Raw genomic sequence first — 18661 nt, 5'->3', positions numbered from 1 at the left:
GGAATATTTCCAAACATGAAAGACACTGTTCACTGCAGAACGGTCGTGGGAGGAGGAAACAGTCAGCACTATGGATCAAAACCACAAAAGAGGAAAGCAGGTGTGCGTGCAGAGCACAGCTCATTTAGCACTGTCTCCATCACAGGGATGGAGAGCACTGACTTTCTGTACCAGCCAGTCCCACCAACAGGGCTACCTGAGACTTACGTGATGAGCCACCACTGTCTCCCTAACACACTGGCTAAAACAATATGCATTTTCCTCTCCATTTGATAATGCAGACATTGTCCTACTCCTCTCCCAAGGTCAATGCAAATACTAGGAAACTGGAAGGCGATGGCCATTTTTATGACGGAGCTCCCTAAGCCCAGCAGGCCTGGTAGCTGAGCACCAGCCCAAACACTAACCCACCTCTGCTGCTCCCACCCCCAGCACCACCACAAAACTTTCCTCCAGTGCACACGCTTCTCAGCTCCTGTCCCTCTTGCCAACACACTCACCTTCCATGAGAGAGCCCAGCAGTGTCCTGGTGAATACATACCTGCGCTCCTGGCCACAACAGCAACAGGAATTTGTATCAGCCTGAACTGTGCGATGGTCCTGAAGTGCCAGGTCAGCAGGGTTCGACCACACCAACAGACGGGTGCAAATGCTCACGTGGGTGAGCTGTGGCCCCCAAGTGCTCCCCAGGGCAGTTTCAGATTGGGAGGAAGACGCTTCATTTTACATTTTTTCTAGAGTTTTGTCCCAACAGTTTCCAGACACCTAATGCAGGTCCACAGGTTCCCGCTTTACCCTCCCCGCACCTGACGCTCAAATTTCTTTGTACTCTCAGCTCATCTCCGGGGCCGTCACATGGAAAGCCTAAGATATTGAATGAATTTCACAGGCAGCTGGTGCAGCTGCTCTGGAAGAGATTTGGTCCAATACGACTAGGATAAATACTTTCTAAAACTTAATAAAGCCTTTTTCTAACAGGTTAAAATACTCCTGCTGCAGCCTGAGAAGAGGCTGCAACAGTACATGGGAGAATCTAGCAGCTGACATGGCTACGTTCAGGGTGCAAGCTGAACAAAACGCAGAAGGTGAAGAAAGTGTCTAAATAATGAGGGAAAGTGCATTAGGTCAGTATAACTCATGCTAACTAAGTGTAATCAGCAGGAGAAGGAAGAAAAATTAGCTCACTGATAGTCTTTCACAACATCCGTTCAAGTGTTCGGGGACATTTAATTTTGCGGACAAGTTTCAACCAATATAAATATGCCAAATATAATCTTCAGTGTCCTTACCTACTTGTACAAGCAACCTGAGTCACATGCTGCTTGGGACTCTTGCTAAATTTATATTATAAAACCACTTAAATCTATGCATAGAAAGTAATATACATCATACTCAAGAAAATGGTCATTCTGGGCTATTCAACAGTTCGGGGAGTTGCAGGTTTTTAACCTTAAAGATGTATCTGGTAAAAATTCTTTAATGTACTCACTTGTCCTCCTAGTGATGTCTTAAATTATTCAAAGAGACTCAACTGTAATAATATTTTTTCAATTGATGCTCTTGCTTAATGTTTCTCCATTTCACATGTAGAGGTTTGTTTAAATGAAGTACAACTATTTCTATTTAAATTTTAAAATCATTATGAAAATCTTTCTTTTCATATTAGGTTCAGTAAATTATTCCCTTCTTTAGAGCTGGGGAAAGTTTTTTTCCAAATTATCACATTTGCCAAAAATGTGGTTGTAGATAATTTGGGGGCAAAGTTATTTGAAAATTCAGCTAGATCTTGATAATTACTTTGATAAAAAACAGTAACACTTTGGAAATGCTGGAATTCCTGATTAGGCAATTCCCTGAATAAAATGGAACTTTCAATTGCAGAACATTTTAGTTTAGAAATTTCAAAAAATTAATCAAAAGTGCTTCATTTGTCCCTAAGCCAAAGTTGTTCCTTTTTGCAGCTTACTTTAGATTGCTCAGAAAACTGACAGTTTTATTTTCTACAATCAACTTAAGATGATGTTTTTCTTTTGTTCAGTTTTCTGAGCTAAACAGCAAGTCAGTTACATACACAACCATTCACAATTTTCTGAACAAAAATAAAATTATGAGTCTGGACTGGATGCTGGCACTGCAGTGGGACAGTGTGCCTGAATATCCCGAAATACCAAAGACGGTAGGCTTTTCTAAGCATCTCTGTGTGTACATACTGGTACTGTTCTTCCTTCAGATACTAAAACTAGACTTCTAAAGATCTGCCAAACCAAAGCATTTGATCCAAGGGATAAAGTGTCACCCCAAAAATTTTTGATCAGTGCTTCTCTCAGTGACAATGTGTTGTTCATGACCTGAGAAGTCTTGAACTAATGCAACTCTCAAAGCCCCCTGCGAATACAAAGTGGTTGCAGTAAAGAGATTTCCAGTCAAGCCTGTGAAGAGAAACAACTGGTGCTGCTCCCAGCCAAAGTAGTACTCACCAATAATTGCTTGGGAGAGATCTTATTACTTCTTCTTTAAAAAGAAGACTAAACAGAAAGCACAAGGCCACACAAAATTGACTTCTCCATGTCGATATAACAACCCTCCCCCTTCTAGAATGCATGTGAGCCCGTAACGGTAAGCAGCAACCATGCATAGCAGTGAAGAGATTTCATCCGGAGCATCGGGAAAGTACATGATCCTTCTAGTAGAGCCCAGGAGGCACAGCATTAGTAACAGTGAATACCACAGATACCTCTTCCTGTATTTGAGTGTCTGTTCATTTTGATGTGGGTTGTGTCTTTGTGTTCTGGATGGGAACTGTGTGCTGGTATGGCAACACCAGGACCAAAGTGTTTCTTGACTGCTGGAGCTCCTCAGGCCTGGAAGCCAAAAGCTGATGCTCTTTCTCTGAGCAGCTCCCGGCACAAATGACAGCTCCAGCTCCCTGCAAATGAAGAAATCCTTCTTATAGGAATGACATCAAATCCAGGCACTCAGAGTTTATGTCAAGATCGGCTTGAACAGGATATCAAATATGCCTAACATTGGAATGCCTGTATTTTTCTGAAGCAGGCTCTGCTGCCCTTGGTGTTGTGTACATAGGCTCTCTACACAAGTTACAACACAGCTGGGGTGTGCATTGCCACTAGGTGTTTTATATTTTCGTACATTCAATACACCACTTCCCAATCAAACAGAAACCTTTAGCTAATTATTAGCTTCATTTCAAAATTTTCTCCTCCTGATTTAGTTTCCGCTTTATCAAAGTTACAAACATTTAGCTCCTGAATGCATGATTGATTTGTAATTATTCTTGTCTTGCCCCTCATGTAAACCACAGTCATTTGCACTTGCACGTCTCCTTCTCCAATTCTACCACTCTCTGCAGATTTTAGTCAATCAATAATGGTAAGGGACTATTTCCTCAGCTCCCCACCCAAGTGACAAACTTACAACCAGTTGTAGTACATTCAGATTGAATCCCCTGCAGAGGACAGAACTACATACCAAATGCAATACAGACTATAAAGCTCTCACCCTTCTGAGGCACAGACAGACCGGACAACGAGGAAGGTCATTCCTCTTAATTCAGTCTCTTGGCAACAGACTCTCAGCTATTCCAGAGAGGACCTCCCTGTCTGGGCTTTCTCTCTGGGACTTTGACTTCTTAGGAAGTCCAAAGTCACAGTTCACAGGAGCTCAATTCAGTTGACTAAATTGAGGTGTCCAATGCCATCTGGGACATCCAAAGGTACCCATGACCCGCGAAAGAGCCATGTCCTGGAAGAGGAGGTAGACACCAGGCAAGATTACATAGGGCATCTCAGATCACACTAGACCTCCACGTCTATTAATTTTCTTTCTTTCCACTGCTACCTGCCTCTGCTTTGCTACTGCTTCCATAACTCTGCATGGCCCAGGCCACCTTTCTGAAATTCTTCCCTTCTCCACAAGGACTTTCCAAGCAGATTTCTAACACGTTACCTTCTGGGGGCTCAAAGACTGGTGGATTCAAGCAATACATATGATAGCCACGGTCACAGTCATCACAGAAGAGCAGCTGGTCCTGAGGCAGGGTTGTTGGGGAGACAGTAGGGAAACAGGGAGAGAAGGAGAGGAGAGGAGAGAGAGAAAATGATGTAAATTAGTCTCTTGCCAAGATGAAAACATAAGCATGGTAACCAGCAGTGCTCAGCTAGGAAAGCAGAGCTGCAACATAGAGACTAAGATACTATTGGGAACATAAAAGGCATCACGTTTTTGCGTCCAAGATCAACCACCACCCTTCTCATCACAAAGGCAGTTCAGTTTCTAACTGGAAAATCTGAGAGATGGAAGACTTCCTCTCCAAGGTGGCCTCATGATGCAGGAGCAAAAGCTGTTAGGCCAGGGATATGCTGTACTGAGAGAAGAGGACAGGCATCCCCACTTTGCTGGGCTCCAATGTGCCCACATGCTGGATTTCCTCCCTCCAGGGGAAACCTTTCTCATCAAAAGCCTGGACTTAGCTAGTTCTTCAAAACTCAGCTGAGTAGCGAATGCTCTGTGAAACCGATGGAAATGACATGATCCCACCATACGGTCTGCAGCTCTTTCATACTTTTTTGGGGAAAAACTTTCTCTGAAGTATCCCATGACTCCTAACACAGAACAGCTCCCTGTTTTCAGATTTCCTTATTTACTGCTAAAGCAAAACAAAACCTCAGGCTTCAAATTTATTCTGCTATAGGGAATGTAGTCTTAGCCGATCGCCTCCAAAGTTCTCCAGCCACTGTCAATTCTCCAAGTTTCTCACAGACTACCAAGGACCCTTACCATCAGATTTGAACTGAAAACCCCGCAGAGAGGACACTGTTCAGCTGCAGGCTCTGGATCATGGTTTAGAAATCACTGGGATAGGTGATTACGTGACTAGAGCGGAGCCTAGCCATCCCAGTTCAAATGCTTTCATGTTTCCCAAGTCTTATAATTAAGATTAAAAAGTCATGCCAAGAAGGCAGGCAAAATCAGGGACAGAAGAAACATACCTGCCATCTCTCGGGTTATCACCTATTCACATTTACTCCTGATCACCATATTGAAAATACCACTCTTTTGCAGCTCCCCGCGACATGAGTTTATGGCCTCCAGGTAATTGCTATTGAATAAGCATAAAAACCACAAGTATTGCCATCTTAAGTGGCCCTACATGATACACGTGGTGATTTCAGCAGAGACCGACGGCTGAATGGGGGCACTGGGGAGAAGCCCGTCTCTGCTCTCAGGGTGGCTTTTCCTCGGGGACGTATGGAAGCAGCAGTAAAGCCATGACCCACACCATTGCCACATGCTCCTCAAGGGCGGGCATGACAGTAGCTTGCAGTGACATTTATTTGCATGAAAAGGTAAATGAACTCACATCGTTCTCAGAGGTCCCACAAAGGCTGCAAGATTTGCACTCAATGCACTGCCACTGATAGGTTTTAACCGCCTCTGTCATGTTTGTGGTGAACTGCAGGCAGGTCGGGTGTCCTGAGGAAGATTGAAAACAACTGTCATTGTTAAGGCTCACTTATTGCTTGTTAATTAACCGGTATTAAATTTGGGAACAAAACGCACATGGACATGGACTGATCACAACATGGGCTGCAACTAACAGATATCAAAGAGGAAAGCAGGCATTAACCCTTTCGCTGCCGGGCACAAGAGAAAATCAGAGTCATCCCCACCCATTCCCCATTGGCAAAGCAGTTTTATTCAGAGCTCTTAAAAAGGGTTTGGCTTTGGGTTTGGTTTTTGTGGGGCTTTTTTTGGAAAGAAAACAAGAGAAAGGATGAAATCAGAAACAAACCCAATTTCAGAGACAGCCCATCCATCTTAATAGAAATTGGACTACAGCTTCAATTAGCGTTGTTTCGACCGGACCGAAGGACCTGGTGGAAATGAGGTTGTTCTCCATTTCAGAGCTTCCCTGCCTGGCGTCCAAATAGGTGGAGCAATTCTGTAAACTTTGCTTAAATGGAAGCAGTAGTGTACAGAGAAGAAGCAAGACAGGATGGAGGGATACAGCTTTTAATTTTTTTAAGAGCTCTGCCACTAAAGTTGGTTGGCACAGAAGAAACCAAATTGCACAGCTAACCTTCCAGGATCAAAACAAGAAACCGAAAGGAAAAAAACCCAAGCCAACTCCCACAACGAACTAAATGAAAGGAATAAAGAAGGGAAAGCTAGCAGAACAGTCACATCTAATCAGGAAGGACAAATTGCCAGAGTTACAACCCCCGCCCCTACATGCGTGTCGACTCCAGCTTTGCAAAACAGCGGTATCACAGTAGCAGGGTCAGCAATGGGCTTTCTGGAGGGGAAAATACAAACAAACAAACAAACCAAAGGTAGGATCAGTGTTCCTTCTGCAAAACAAAACAAGAAAAATATACCGCTGAAACAAAGTACTGTATTCCCAAACCACCCCTATCAGGCTGAGGCAGTCCCTAAGTCACCTGTAATAATCTATTGCTTGCCTTCTTGGAAAGCCCTGTATTTAGCATCCCTCTCTGACACATGTAAGCATTAATACTGTGCATAGTTGGGGGCGGGGGACATGGGGCGGGGATAGCCAATTGCTCATCTATAAAAAAACTAGAAATACAGGTACGCACATCCAGCACTATCGTGTGCTACTTCTAGAACCTTACACCATCAGGTGCGCGCGGGTTTTTCACTTCTAGCCGATCTGCTGTTCTTAGACTACAGCCAAAGGGTAGGAAAAAATCTTTTCCACCTCCACCAGCCTAAATGTCTTTTTAAGAGTGGAGAAAGAAATGCTGCTTCTCCATTAAGAAAAAAAGGCACGGCTATGGTAGATGTGGGCATAGATGCGCTATCTTCATTACCAGACCTATCAGCGGTATTTTGCTGTGTCGTCGCATCACCCATCACCACCCTACAAGAAGCTTCTATATTTTCTAGCTAGTGAAGCAAACAGTTGCTGAGAATTGCTGGGTAAGGCAATAATGCTGTAGGGAATATATTTCCTTTATGTGCCCATGATACCACCAAATGGTGTAATAAGGATTTTGTTTTCCAGTTATATTCACATGGTAGTGATACGAAAACTAAGCCTGTCCAGCAAAGAAATGTGTGTACATAAGTTATTAAGGAAATTGAATAGAAAATAAAGGAGATATTTAAGGAAGGAGGGATCAATGACATTGTTCATATCACTCTTAAGCCTTTGAATAAAGAAATGTTTTGACAGTACTGATGAGCTCAGATTGGCTAAGAAGATCACTGGGGTTTGGAGCCCTTGAAATGTCAGCACAAAACAAGAGTCAGATTTTACTGAGATTTACAGTGGACCAAGTCCAAACTAAAATTCTAGGGACCTTGAAACCGCAACAGTGCAGAAGGAGATTTTGTGACATGATACCTTTTCTTGCTGAGAGGCCCTCATATAATTTCTGATGCTACCAAACTAGCAGAACCTGACATGACACTGAAATGTTCCTCCAGATCTGATTTACAGCAAACGCGGAACCTCATTCCAACACCAGTAAATAGAACAAATGTGCCACACTACACATCAGGGAGGAATTCATCCCAATGGCAGCAAGTCGGCTTCCAGAAAGGTTGTACAGTGCTGGAATACATCACAGAAAACAACTCATACAGGGAGGTGAGTTAATCAGAGAGTTAAATAGCTTCAGTCACATTTGAAAAGAAACAGAAAGAATGGAATCAAACTTACAGAAATAAATCACAGCTAAATGCATACACACATTCACGTGCTCACTTGCTTGCGTACACACATTGCTCATTGCAGAGACTCCAGCTAGAGACTCTTCCTTTCTCAAATGACATGAAGGTCAGATTCTGTTCATTACTTTATCTCTGTCCCTTCACAGCCATTCCTGCTCTCTTCCAGCTATCAGTCTTGACTGTCTTGTTCCTCATTTGCCTCAAAAACACCTCTGCAGGTTTTCTGTGCTTCATCTCTTATCGATGCTGCCTCATCCTTGAAGTGATCCATCCTATTTTGCAGAGCCCTTAAGAACCACACCCACCACAAGCCTAAAAGAAATGGGCTTTTGTGGGCTGCGGATCGCTTAGAAAATATTAATATTGGCGTGAGGGCCATGGTGGCTTCTTTTTAGTAGCAATGCAAGACTCTTTTGCAAAAAAATACCAATTTATTCACTCCATTGGCCTCTCTCTCCAAATGCTGTGACTATGAAAGAGTCCAACAAATGCCCACAGCCATGTCTGCATAGCCACAGATTGCTCTCTTGTTAGCCCAGGGCTTATGACATGTCTAAGGGAAAAAGAATTCCTCGTGGACATGTCTTTCTTCAGCCTCCAAGTCAGATCCTCTTTCCATTAAACAATGCGCCTTGTGGTACCATGACCCTAACCTAATGTTGTTGAAAAGACTATTTCCACTTACGCCAGCAGCGTGATGAGGCACTGTAGCATATGGCAAGCATGTAAGTAGATACTCAAAACATTAAAATGCTTTTTCCTGCCCTCCCTGCTCTCCTTCTTCACAATCTCTCTATTTTCCTGCTACTTTGGTTCAAAACCCAGTGTTTTTCATGACCCATGAGAAAATTCACACGTCCAAGACTTCCTGGAGCAGTATTAGTGAACACCATCCCTGCTCCATATCACAGCACTTCTTCACATTCCCTCTGTGGCAGAATACCTGAAGACAAAGCCCTGTAGCTGCATACGGCGGGGTACTATAGGTAGATTCAAATTCTCTTAAAAAAAAAAAAAGCTAGTTCAGCTCACAAACAATTTTGCTTCACACAAAGAGCAGTCCAAAATATGGTTCAAGTTACAGACACTGTGGTAGCACACGAGCCAGAGAGCTGGAAAGGTTTTTCTTGCTTAATTTCATCACTTATGTGGTCAAGATGAAGAAACAGTCTTATTTTGCTAATCTTGAGATAAATGGCATGTGCTACAGCGAAGGTGTGCAGCAAAGAGTCTGCAGCTGGAACTCAGTTAATAATTCAGGTGGTGGCTCAGCCCTGGTAGACCCTGGATCACTCTCACATGTCTGTACCAGCTCCGCAGAGCTAACGGGGGAAGAAGTAACCCGTATTTATGGTGTCACCAAAGTCAACAGACAGACCTCTAAAATACACCCCAGGAGCAGTTCTGTTGAAGGAGAAGGTGATACGTTAACAGCGACAGTTTCTAATCTACCATAACTACTCTCTACCTAAACTTTTGCTATGCCACAATAGCTGTAAACAACACAGACAATAAAACTTGCAGTGAGAAGGTTTCCAACAGCTCATCCTTTTGTCTTAAAGCAATATTTTAAAGTATAGATCAGGCCTAAAAGCTCCCTCATCTTTGTCGAAACTCTCCTCTAGATCTGAACCTTGTGACTGAGACCATATTTTATAGTGATACCCGTGTTTCACATGCCGCTGGCTTTAATTGTACGCTATGTCCACCAGACATCTGGTCAGAGGAGCAGGGGGCAAACGCAGTCAAGAGACCATTTCTTGACTTCCGCACCTGGTGCAATTGCAGACTGTTGGTAAGGAAAATTTTAACCTAAATACCCCAAAAAATAAAATAAATAAAAAAAAAATCTAAAAATCACTTCTGCTTACACTGGCTGTATAACACTAAAGACCAAAACTGACATTAAAGGGCAGGAGCAGTCTGCTGCTCCCAGGCGCTCTGTGACCAGTGAAGGCCTTAGAACGGCTCATTAGTGCTTCTTCAATAATGGATTCTGCATCGCAAGATTAATTGCAGCCATGTGCTCTGTCACACCCGCCACAGACTATTTAAGTTAACAATCCAATCAATAACCTTTTTGAAACAAAGGCAGAGATTATCTTGAGGGAAAAATATAAGCAAAGACTCCTTTTTTAAAGCAAATGTGAAATTATTTATATAGGGTAAAAGGAATTTTCACCCAGTTTCCAATTCTTTCCCTTATTTTCACTGTGTAGTAGTGTGCTTTTTAATCAATAGCAAAATGAAAACCCACAGGGCTCCTGGCTATATCACATCAGAATTTATTCCATAAACTATTCAGGTCTTTAAACCACTATAAATACATATTACAGATATAATGACCTATGTCACAGGAACACCATCCAAATAATGGAAGTTTTACATGCAAAGAAACTGCAAAATTTCCTCCTGCTAAGATTGAATAAGCATTGTTATGACCACTGCCATCATTAGACAGAATTATTACCGTTATTTGTACAAAAGAAAGGAAAAGTAAGTTGTAATTCTAATAAGGGATATGATTTTATGGTTAAGATATAAAAATTTAGCCCTCATTTGCCTGTCTAAGAATGCATGCTTATAGGTATGTAGTGTCAACAACAGATGGATTAGAAAGGGCCCTTAAAAACCCAAACCATCCAGCCACACCAAAAGGCCTGGCTCTGCCAGAATCCCAGGGCTCAAGGAGCTGCAACTCTCAGAAAAAGACCAAACGTTACTAAGGGATGAGGATGGGGAGCTCTTGGCATTTTCCTGGCCCTTCCCATCTTGCAACGTCAAGACGTTACGATGCAGGGACATATGCCTGCCTGCTTAAATGGAGGTAGGCATGAACAGAAACCTTCAAAAGTGTTTGTGGGGTGAGGATCCAAGGCACCACCTGCCACAGTGCCTCTGCGATACAGGGAAGCAGGAGTATTTAACTATAGAAAAATATAACAGATCTCCTGGCGGCGAGGGCAGGGGTGGGTGTCAGAGGCTGCAGGTGAAGAGCTCTTGTCTCACCCCCTTCGGCACAGAGCCCTGCTGAATCCAGTTTCTTAAGAAAAACAAGCAAACAAACAAAAAAGGAAGTCTCACTCGTAGGCACCATTGGGTTTTATTACTATTAGACAGAAGAGGAGGAGAGGAAATACTACCACCGTGAATTTCTACGTCCTGATGGAAATGAGAAAACCTGGCTGTTTCTCCCAGTGTCCGAGGCACTGTGTTCCAGCACCGCCAACTCTGCTACAGAAGTGAGTCTGAAAGGACTCCGGAGCCTCGGTGAATAGGCTGGTCAGTCTGATTTGGTCAGAGACCAACTTTCCTCTAATCTAATATGCCGCAATATGCCAGTAATTGTGGAAGAATTAACGCCTTTAATAATTGATAGAGCTCTGAAACCATTCAGCTGTAGCAGAGCTTATAGTTCCTATTATTTCATTTCCTGGCCCTATAGTCGTTCTGGCCAGCACGGACAGAGCTTAAACCGAGCCCGCAGAAAGGGAAGGGGCACTCTGCCGCATTAGCACCCGGGACTGGCAGCCAGCTGCACTCCGGAGGTGGTGGTTTGCTTCTCGGTACTGCCAGTTCCAGTGGAAAAAGAGACATAAATTACAAGCAATTGCTCGAATATTCAGCACTGGTAGAGGAGAACCCGCTTCAATTGTTCACCCAAGGGACAAATAAAACCCCTGTGCAAAAGACAGTGGTTCAGCCCCAGTCGCAGTTAGGCAGGTGTAATTGGAGTCAGTGGGAACTGAAAGCAGGACAGACCTGCGTTTAAAAGCAATTAACACCAGATATCTCGAGGAAGTTATAAAATGGTGGGGCGTGGAAGGTGGCACTTGCAGCTTGCTCTCCTGCACTACCCTGCTGTTGCTTTAGCCATGCAAACACCAAAGGGCACAGGGGGAGTGAGCTCCTACCAAAACACCCCTCATCTCGAGGCACTCCCAGGAAAATTTTGTTGCCTGAGGAAAGTCCGCCCACCAGCTCAACTCGCTCCCAGCTTTGACTCTACACTGCATAATTTCCTCTGAAACATTTTTAAGTATCAAGAGCATCAGCTAGGACAAAGAGCCTGGGCTGCAGAGGGTACATCGAGAGCAAAGCTTGGCTCAAAGGCTGCTCACATGCATAAACAAAATGAAGGATCTGTGCGTACACAGACACATGCACCCAGAGATTAGGCGCAGACAGGGCACAGTAACTCTGTCTGGCACAGGGCGGCGGGAGGAGCTGGGTGGGCTTCGGGGGTGACCTCCAGAGCATGCAAAGAGAGAAGCCAGGATCGAGTTATTCTGGGCATCCTAACAGTTTGTCAGTCAAATCACTTTCTCCCCACACACCATCCCCTTGGTAGCAGATGCCACAAGTCTTACAGGAACACTACCTAAGAAATGTTTTCAAATAGTTTTACTGCAATAGGTTTGTGTGCACCTTTCTCTGCATAGCCCCCCTTCCTCAGTATGCACAGTCCAGCCATACATATCTTAGCAGGGAGAAATTAAAAACAGAAGTTATAGATTTTAAAAGCCTCTAAAAACTGCCAACAATTAACTTTGGTGTACAAATCGCTGCCCTGGGGGAACACCCTGATTTGGGCTGGTGACACTGCAGCCAGGCCCTCTGCTCTGGGCTCAGGTTTGCCAGAGGGAGAACGAGCCAGGCCGAGGTGCCCACTGCTGTGTGTGGGTCCCCCTTTGGCCAGGCACACCTGCCCCTCCAAAACCGCCTGGGATGGGCTGAAATCTGCACCTCCATTTCATATTGTCAAGGGGTTTGGGCTGCAGCAGATCTGGGGCAGATCTGGGGCAGGGTCTTGCTCCTCTGTCTTCCCCTCCAAGGCCGAGCAGCAGGGATTCAGGCACACGCCTGACACACGCTGCTCAGTTCACTGCAAAGATGCTGTGATAACGCAGAAGTAAGGTGGCAAACCGGGCTCTGCTCATTTGCAACCCGGGGATCAGAAATGGCCCCCAACATTAAAGCCAAAAGAAATGCAGCACGCCCGTGATGTCCCATCTCAAAAGGAGCCAGCACTCTGCTCCCTCCTCTTCTAGACCAGCCCCTATTAGCTACTGTTGGCTGCTAGACAAAATGGCTATTTCTTGCCTAGGAAATATAATGTGGAAGCACTCAAATAACCTCGTACTGAAGCATCAGCTTGTTAATGCACTGGTAAGTCATGCCAGCGCTGTACAATTCCTGGGGGTGAATTAGGTCAGAGTGACCTCCAGAAAACCCACCAGGCTGCATCGCTGCGCACCGCATTATGGGTAACGATCTGCTAATTGCCAGGAGGCACTTGGGCTGCTTACCAACACCAACAGGAAGGAAACCTGCCTGCAGGCACCGCACGGACTCCATATGCCAGGGACATAGCTCCTAATGACGAGAATAAACCCATTTATAGAGCGCGAACTGGCCAGTAGGACGGGCACCGAATGCTAATGCTGCCCAGCAGGTACACCTCGCGGGGGTCGGCTGCGTAAGACCCCCCCAGCAATACCGCCTGCGCAATGCAGGGCAGGTTTTGCATTTGGTTGCACAGCGAAGTAGGGGTGAGGTAGATGGAGATGAAAATGTGGAAGTGGGAGGAAGGCTGCTTATCCAGACAAGATGAATCACCACAACCTGGAAAGCCAACATCCCCTTTGCCCAGGGGACATTTTTGTTACCCTTCAACAAACTGCAGTGGAAAAAAACCTCCGGCGCGGCTCCGACCTCGTCGCTATGCACTGCAGGCTCCCCAGCCAGGCCAGCTCACACACCACAGAGCTTTCAATCAACTGGCAGGCTCACTAAACCCTTTCAAAATGAGCAACCAAGCAAAAATACTTGGTCATAAACACTAAAAATAGGAATGGAGGATTGGGTTTTGTTTTGCTTTTTAACTTGGTGAAGCCAGTTCTTCCTAGTGCATTAAATCCACCTCCCTGGCAGCCCATTTAGAACATCTCCTCCCCCCTGGGAGAGCCAAAATCCCCAGCTATAATGAGAGGAGTGGGGTAGTATTTAAAATGTTAGGGAAACGGCAGCCTGAATAGCCTTCCGCGAGAGCATTACCTTTGTTAAAACCCCCCATAAAACAAGATACCAGCTCTGCTCCTCCTCCCCTCCCTTTAACCTGAACAAGGACTCTGCTACCTGCTTGAACTCACGTCTGCTGTCCAAATACCTGGTCCTTCCCCAATATTCCTGGTGTTAAACTGCCCCGCTAACACAGCCAGACAGACGGCAGCACGTCTGCAAGGACACCCAGCGCTGCCCAGCGTACCCATGTTATCAAGGTAGTGCTCGCAAAGACCAGCTCCAGCGTTTTCTTGCTGACGCGACAAAGTGTGTCTAACCCGAGCTGGCAGCAGCCGTGGATGGGACACGTTGTTTCCCTGGGGCACTCTGACCGTGGCATCTCCGCTGGGATTACGCGGGAGAGCGTGACGGAGGCAATGCTTCGTGACGTGGGCACCTCTTCACTAAAAACAGGCCATGTTCACCCAGTCAGTTCTAAGAGCATCAAGACAAGCCCTCTGCACTGCTGCAGTCCTCCTCAAGCACCAAGGGCTGCGGGGAGAACGTCAGAGGTGATTTCACCCACGGGCCAGGAAACAGCCATCCCATAAAAGTAACTGTCGATTGAAAATGGGGTAGGCTGGGTTTACGCTGATGAATTAGGGGACAGGAAAGGGAAAAAGGAGAGACTATTACTAATCTCTGGACAAACTTTCTTTCTAGAAAGATTAAGGAACAACTCTAGACTAATTCTCTGGTAGCACAGTTCCAGAAATTTCAAATCAAATGGCAAACTCCAGAGAAACTATTTAAATGTCATCATTTTAATATTAAATAAACTTAACTATGCAGAAGACACCATGCCATTGCATAGGCAGTGACCTCGTTGCTGTTACAACAGCAAGGTTACATGAGGTAACCACGTATCATCCAGGTAAAGAAATTCAGCACATGATGGGTAAATGGTTGATAACTGATGCGAACATGCTGTAAATGCAAGAGGTCTGACTTTCCCACACAAGCATAATTTACACTGTTGCTGATGTGATTGAATATTCAGACATAAGTAGAACTGCCTCACTCAACTAAGCACAAACAAAAACAATTTGAAGCAAGTTACTTCAGTCCCTCGTTGATTTAAAGAAACACTTTCAGCTGCCGAATGGGCAGTGTTCTCTCCACACACTCTCCATTGTTTGTAATGCAGTGCCAGAAGCTGGAAAAATCCCACTGTCTCCTGATTTTTTCCCTTCTCCGTTAGTTAAACCCCGTTTGGTTGGGAATTTCTAAGTGCCAATCAAGATTTCATCAATATGGCAACCAGTTTTCACTTCCCCATCAAAGTCCCAGCAACATCAATATCTGGGGGAAGTAAGAGGTACAACTGCACCCTGCAGAGCATCAGTATGTGCTTGGTAGGGGGGAGTGAAATGTCTCAGTTTACTCTCTAAAAAATGCAATTTCAGGGGGATCTAAACATCTGAGTGAAGGAGTGAATTTGAATGAAGTAGTTTCAGTCAAAAGCAAGCAGGAGGAGAGAAAGGGTTAAGAGGCGGCAGAGAGAGAAACTAATTTTTCAGAAAGGGTGGGACGTTTTGTGCCGGTGTTTCACAAACAAGAAGTTGGACTTTCATTTTGGAGCAGTACCTTGCTTCAAAAACGAGCTCGATGGAATTGTTTTTAAGAGAGGGAAAAATACTCACAAATGAAATGTTTCATTCAAGCCTGCGCGCACTTGGCAGCGGGAAAGAAAGGGAAAGGATCGTTTCATTGAGAAAAAGAGAACGCGTTTCATTTTGAATCAAACCAAAATCTTTTCATCCCATCGTCCAAGAGATGTTTGGCAATTCTCAATGATAGCTGCACTGAGCCTAAGGGGGACTAGTTCTTCTTCACATAATGCCAGACCTGTAAATACGTAAAGAGTCACAGAGGAATCTAATGGGTGCAGATGTCCTTAGGAAATTCTTCTCCATTTTTTTCTTTCAGATTGCTAAGTACTTGTAAAATCCCACCTTTAATGGAAGTCACGAAGGGGTCTTGGAGAGCTAATGAATGAAGAGGCTGACCTGGCCTTGCAAGGGAAATGAAGCTCCCTGACCCAGGGAAGGTCCTCCTCTCCAGGTGAAGGAATACACGGCTCTGGACCATCTGGATGTCTGAAGAGTACCACAGCTATCTGAATTCAACCCAGAAAGCATTTGTGGATAGTTAAAAACTCTCCTAAGCCTCCAGGCTGATGGACACATTCAGAGACACGGTCAGTGTGGAAAGACCTGAGAAGATCTGGGACCTGTTCTTTAAGAAGCCCAAGCCCAGATATCCCAGCAATGGATGAAACTTCTGAGCCAAGATCCAGCTGCAGAATCCACTGCACCATAAAACAAGTCGTTGAGCTTGAGGAAAGGGCTGGGAAGACTTTAGTGCTGTTTAACACATTTAAGCCATGCCCAGCAGAGCACTGATGTGAAGCAACTATGATTTGTACCAACAGGGGAAAATTAATTTCTCAAACACAGGCTTAAAACCACCCCATGTAAACTCCACCATACAAAGTACTACATGAACTTGAAAGCTATGTCTCACTGGCTATCTGACACTAAAATAAAAGTACCCCTTTAGTGACAGCACAGCTTTCAGCTATTTCCCACCCGATGACTTCATCTGACCTTAGAGAGCTGGCCTCAATACTGACTCCTGAAATCATATGAAGAAGTTAATGGCTGTTGGCTAATGAAAGAAATCCAAATTAGTAAGCTAAGTCTTCAGCAACACTTGACAAAACTCTCTCCAGCATTATTTAAAATCTCTAATCTGTTTCAAAAAGAAGGCTATATCTGAAAAATTTGGTCATGTTCATTCTCTTCCTGCAGTCCACAATGAAGCCACCAACACCAGGACACTAACAGCAAAGACTTAAGAAGCATAATGAGAAGGGGCTTCAGTCCAAGCAAAAAATTACTCTTAACACCTGTGCAGACCTAAAGATAAACTAGAAGGTCTTACTGAGAATTGGTTATGGAAGATGAACACCACCGAGAAATGAAACTCCACCCCGAAAAAAAACACTCAGCGTAAGACACTGAAGGGAGGCTACGTCTGTTCCTGCTCAAGAGGTACCATCCATCAGCTGGGATCCCAAAGGAGGAGTACCCCTCTGCAAGCTCCCCAGAGCAGCTGCCTCTCTCAGGCAGGCAGCAGTAGTTCCAAGAGCTTCAGCCCACCGCCCAACTTCAATGTTCAAAGTGTATCACCTTTTCCATAGCAGTGCCATAGTTGGTTTGTAGGCCGTTCAGAGCTACCACAGCTATCTTAGACAACATTAAACAAAACTGTTTCTAATTATATCCTGGATGGCAATATTAGCCACAACACTGTGCCCCAGAAATCTGTGCTTTTTTAAAGGTAAATGCCATCCTTCTCCCATCATGGTGCACACACCATGGAAGAATTACAGGCTGCAAGGACAAAACTTCATCAAATAACAGATGATACAGTAAAAGTTTCTAACACACACAGCAAGAGCATTTGTTGAAACAGCAGAAAATGCAGTCAAGTCTTAAAAAATATACCAGTGAAATTAAGATGCCACAGATGGACGGTTCTCATCTTAAGTCATTAAAATCAAAGATAGGACTAAACTGTGGCAAATATCCAGCTTTGGTGCAGCAAAGGAAGTACAATTTTATAATAATTTCCAAGGGACAATCTTGGAATTAAGGAGATCTTAAACACATCAAGCCACAATTTGGACAAGCCCAGCCAAAACTAAGGGGAGTAGTCACTGCTTATGTGCTCTGCTACGTATGCTTTATGTAGCTGAGGTCCTACTCAGCCGTCTTCAACGCTAGGGATGGGACGGGGTACAGAGAAGTTTATGTCATTGCTAATGAGCATTCAAAGCTTGGGTTTAGAGAGCAAGGGTTATGGGTTTTTTTATCATCTGTAAGCTGATGGATCTGATTACAAATAAGGCTCACAGCTCCACGATGCAAATTTAACCAGATTTTTTCTTCCTGATTCCAGGCAAAAGTTTGGAATGAATCTTAAACCAGTGCAACATTCTAGTTCGGGTCAAAGCAAAGAAGCCGATGCCTTTTTCAGCCCACCCAGAGAACTCGGGATTTCAGCCCACAGCTTTGCCAGCCTTCAGCTCAGTCTCAGCCCAGGAAAACCTGGCTTTGGGGGCACCCATTAGCTGCCGCAATGCTGGCAGACATTTTTACTCCCTCCTCCTGCCACGTCTGACTCTCACCAGCAAGAACCCTTCTCCAGACAGGAAAATAAGATACCTTCCTAGCCAGCATGACAACGTAAATCTGCTCTGGGGCTTAGGGAACAGTGGTATTTTTTTCTGTTCAGATAATTTCTGCAAAATTAAAACTTTCCTTTAGAACATTTCTATTTCTGGGCCTGTGGCTTAAAAAAATAAAACAAAACAAAAAAAGGCACAAAAACGTTCTAAGTAATAAGACTTATGCAGAGTTGTTCTCTGGAGTCTGACAGCCTGTAACAATAGCTCTGCTGTGGTGGGAAGGATCCCATTCATCTAAACAGTGTGTGGACAGACATCCATAAAGGCCAATATCAACGTACACTTTCACTCCTGGTTACCTTAGCAGAAATGTCTAGTTCTGCTCTCTGCATCCATCACACTGAGGACAATGAAAATGACAACTGAGTTAGAATGGGAGATGACCTGTTGAACAAGGAAAGTGCACTGATGCCACAAGCAGTTTCCTTCCTTCCTTTCTTCAACTTTCCTTTTTTTGATTTGTCAGCATTCAGCTTTGCTCCCCGTCCAACCTCTGTCTGGGTCTCTCTGTCCTACGCAGCACAGCAGAAAGCTCAAGAGGAGCTAGGAGAAGAACAACAAAAGCAGCAATGGCCGGGGGCTCAGGATCTGTCATCACATACCCTCCTTCCTCTCTCTGCTTTG

At 44.5% G+C, this 18661-nt stretch overlaps 1 protein-coding gene across 5 annotated transcripts in view; it reads right to left on the bottom strand.

Annotated features, from left to right (window-relative positions):
* Nucleotides 1-977: 977 nt before the first annotated feature.
* DPF3 (double PHD fingers 3) overlaps nucleotides 978-18661 on the bottom strand; it is a 166544-nt gene continuing 148860 nt past the window's right edge. For 4 of the 5 annotated variants that reach the window (XM_076344743.1, XM_076344746.1, XM_076344745.1 and 1 more), the window contains 3 exons: nucleotides 5381-5493; nucleotides 3967-4048; nucleotides 978-2926 (listed from right to left, as the gene is read on the bottom strand). In XM_076344743.1, coding sequence (XP_076200858.1) covers nucleotides 2856-2926; nucleotides 3967-4048; nucleotides 5381-5493 — 266 coding nt within the window. In that variant the 3' untranslated portion in view covers nucleotides 978-2855. Of the gene's footprint in view, nucleotides 2927-3966; nucleotides 4049-5380; nucleotides 5494-6259; nucleotides 6317-18661 lie in introns of those variants that run through there. The other variant, XR_012995899.1, reaches the window with a different exon arrangement.

The sequence above is a fragment of the Aptenodytes patagonicus genome, chromosome 7 (assembly GCF_965638725.1).
Source record: "Aptenodytes patagonicus chromosome 7, bAptPat1.pri.cur, whole genome shotgun sequence".
Taxonomy (NCBI): Eukaryota; Metazoa; Chordata; class Aves; order Sphenisciformes; family Spheniscidae; genus Aptenodytes; species Aptenodytes patagonicus.
This window is presented reverse-complemented; position numbering and strand designations above follow the sequence as displayed.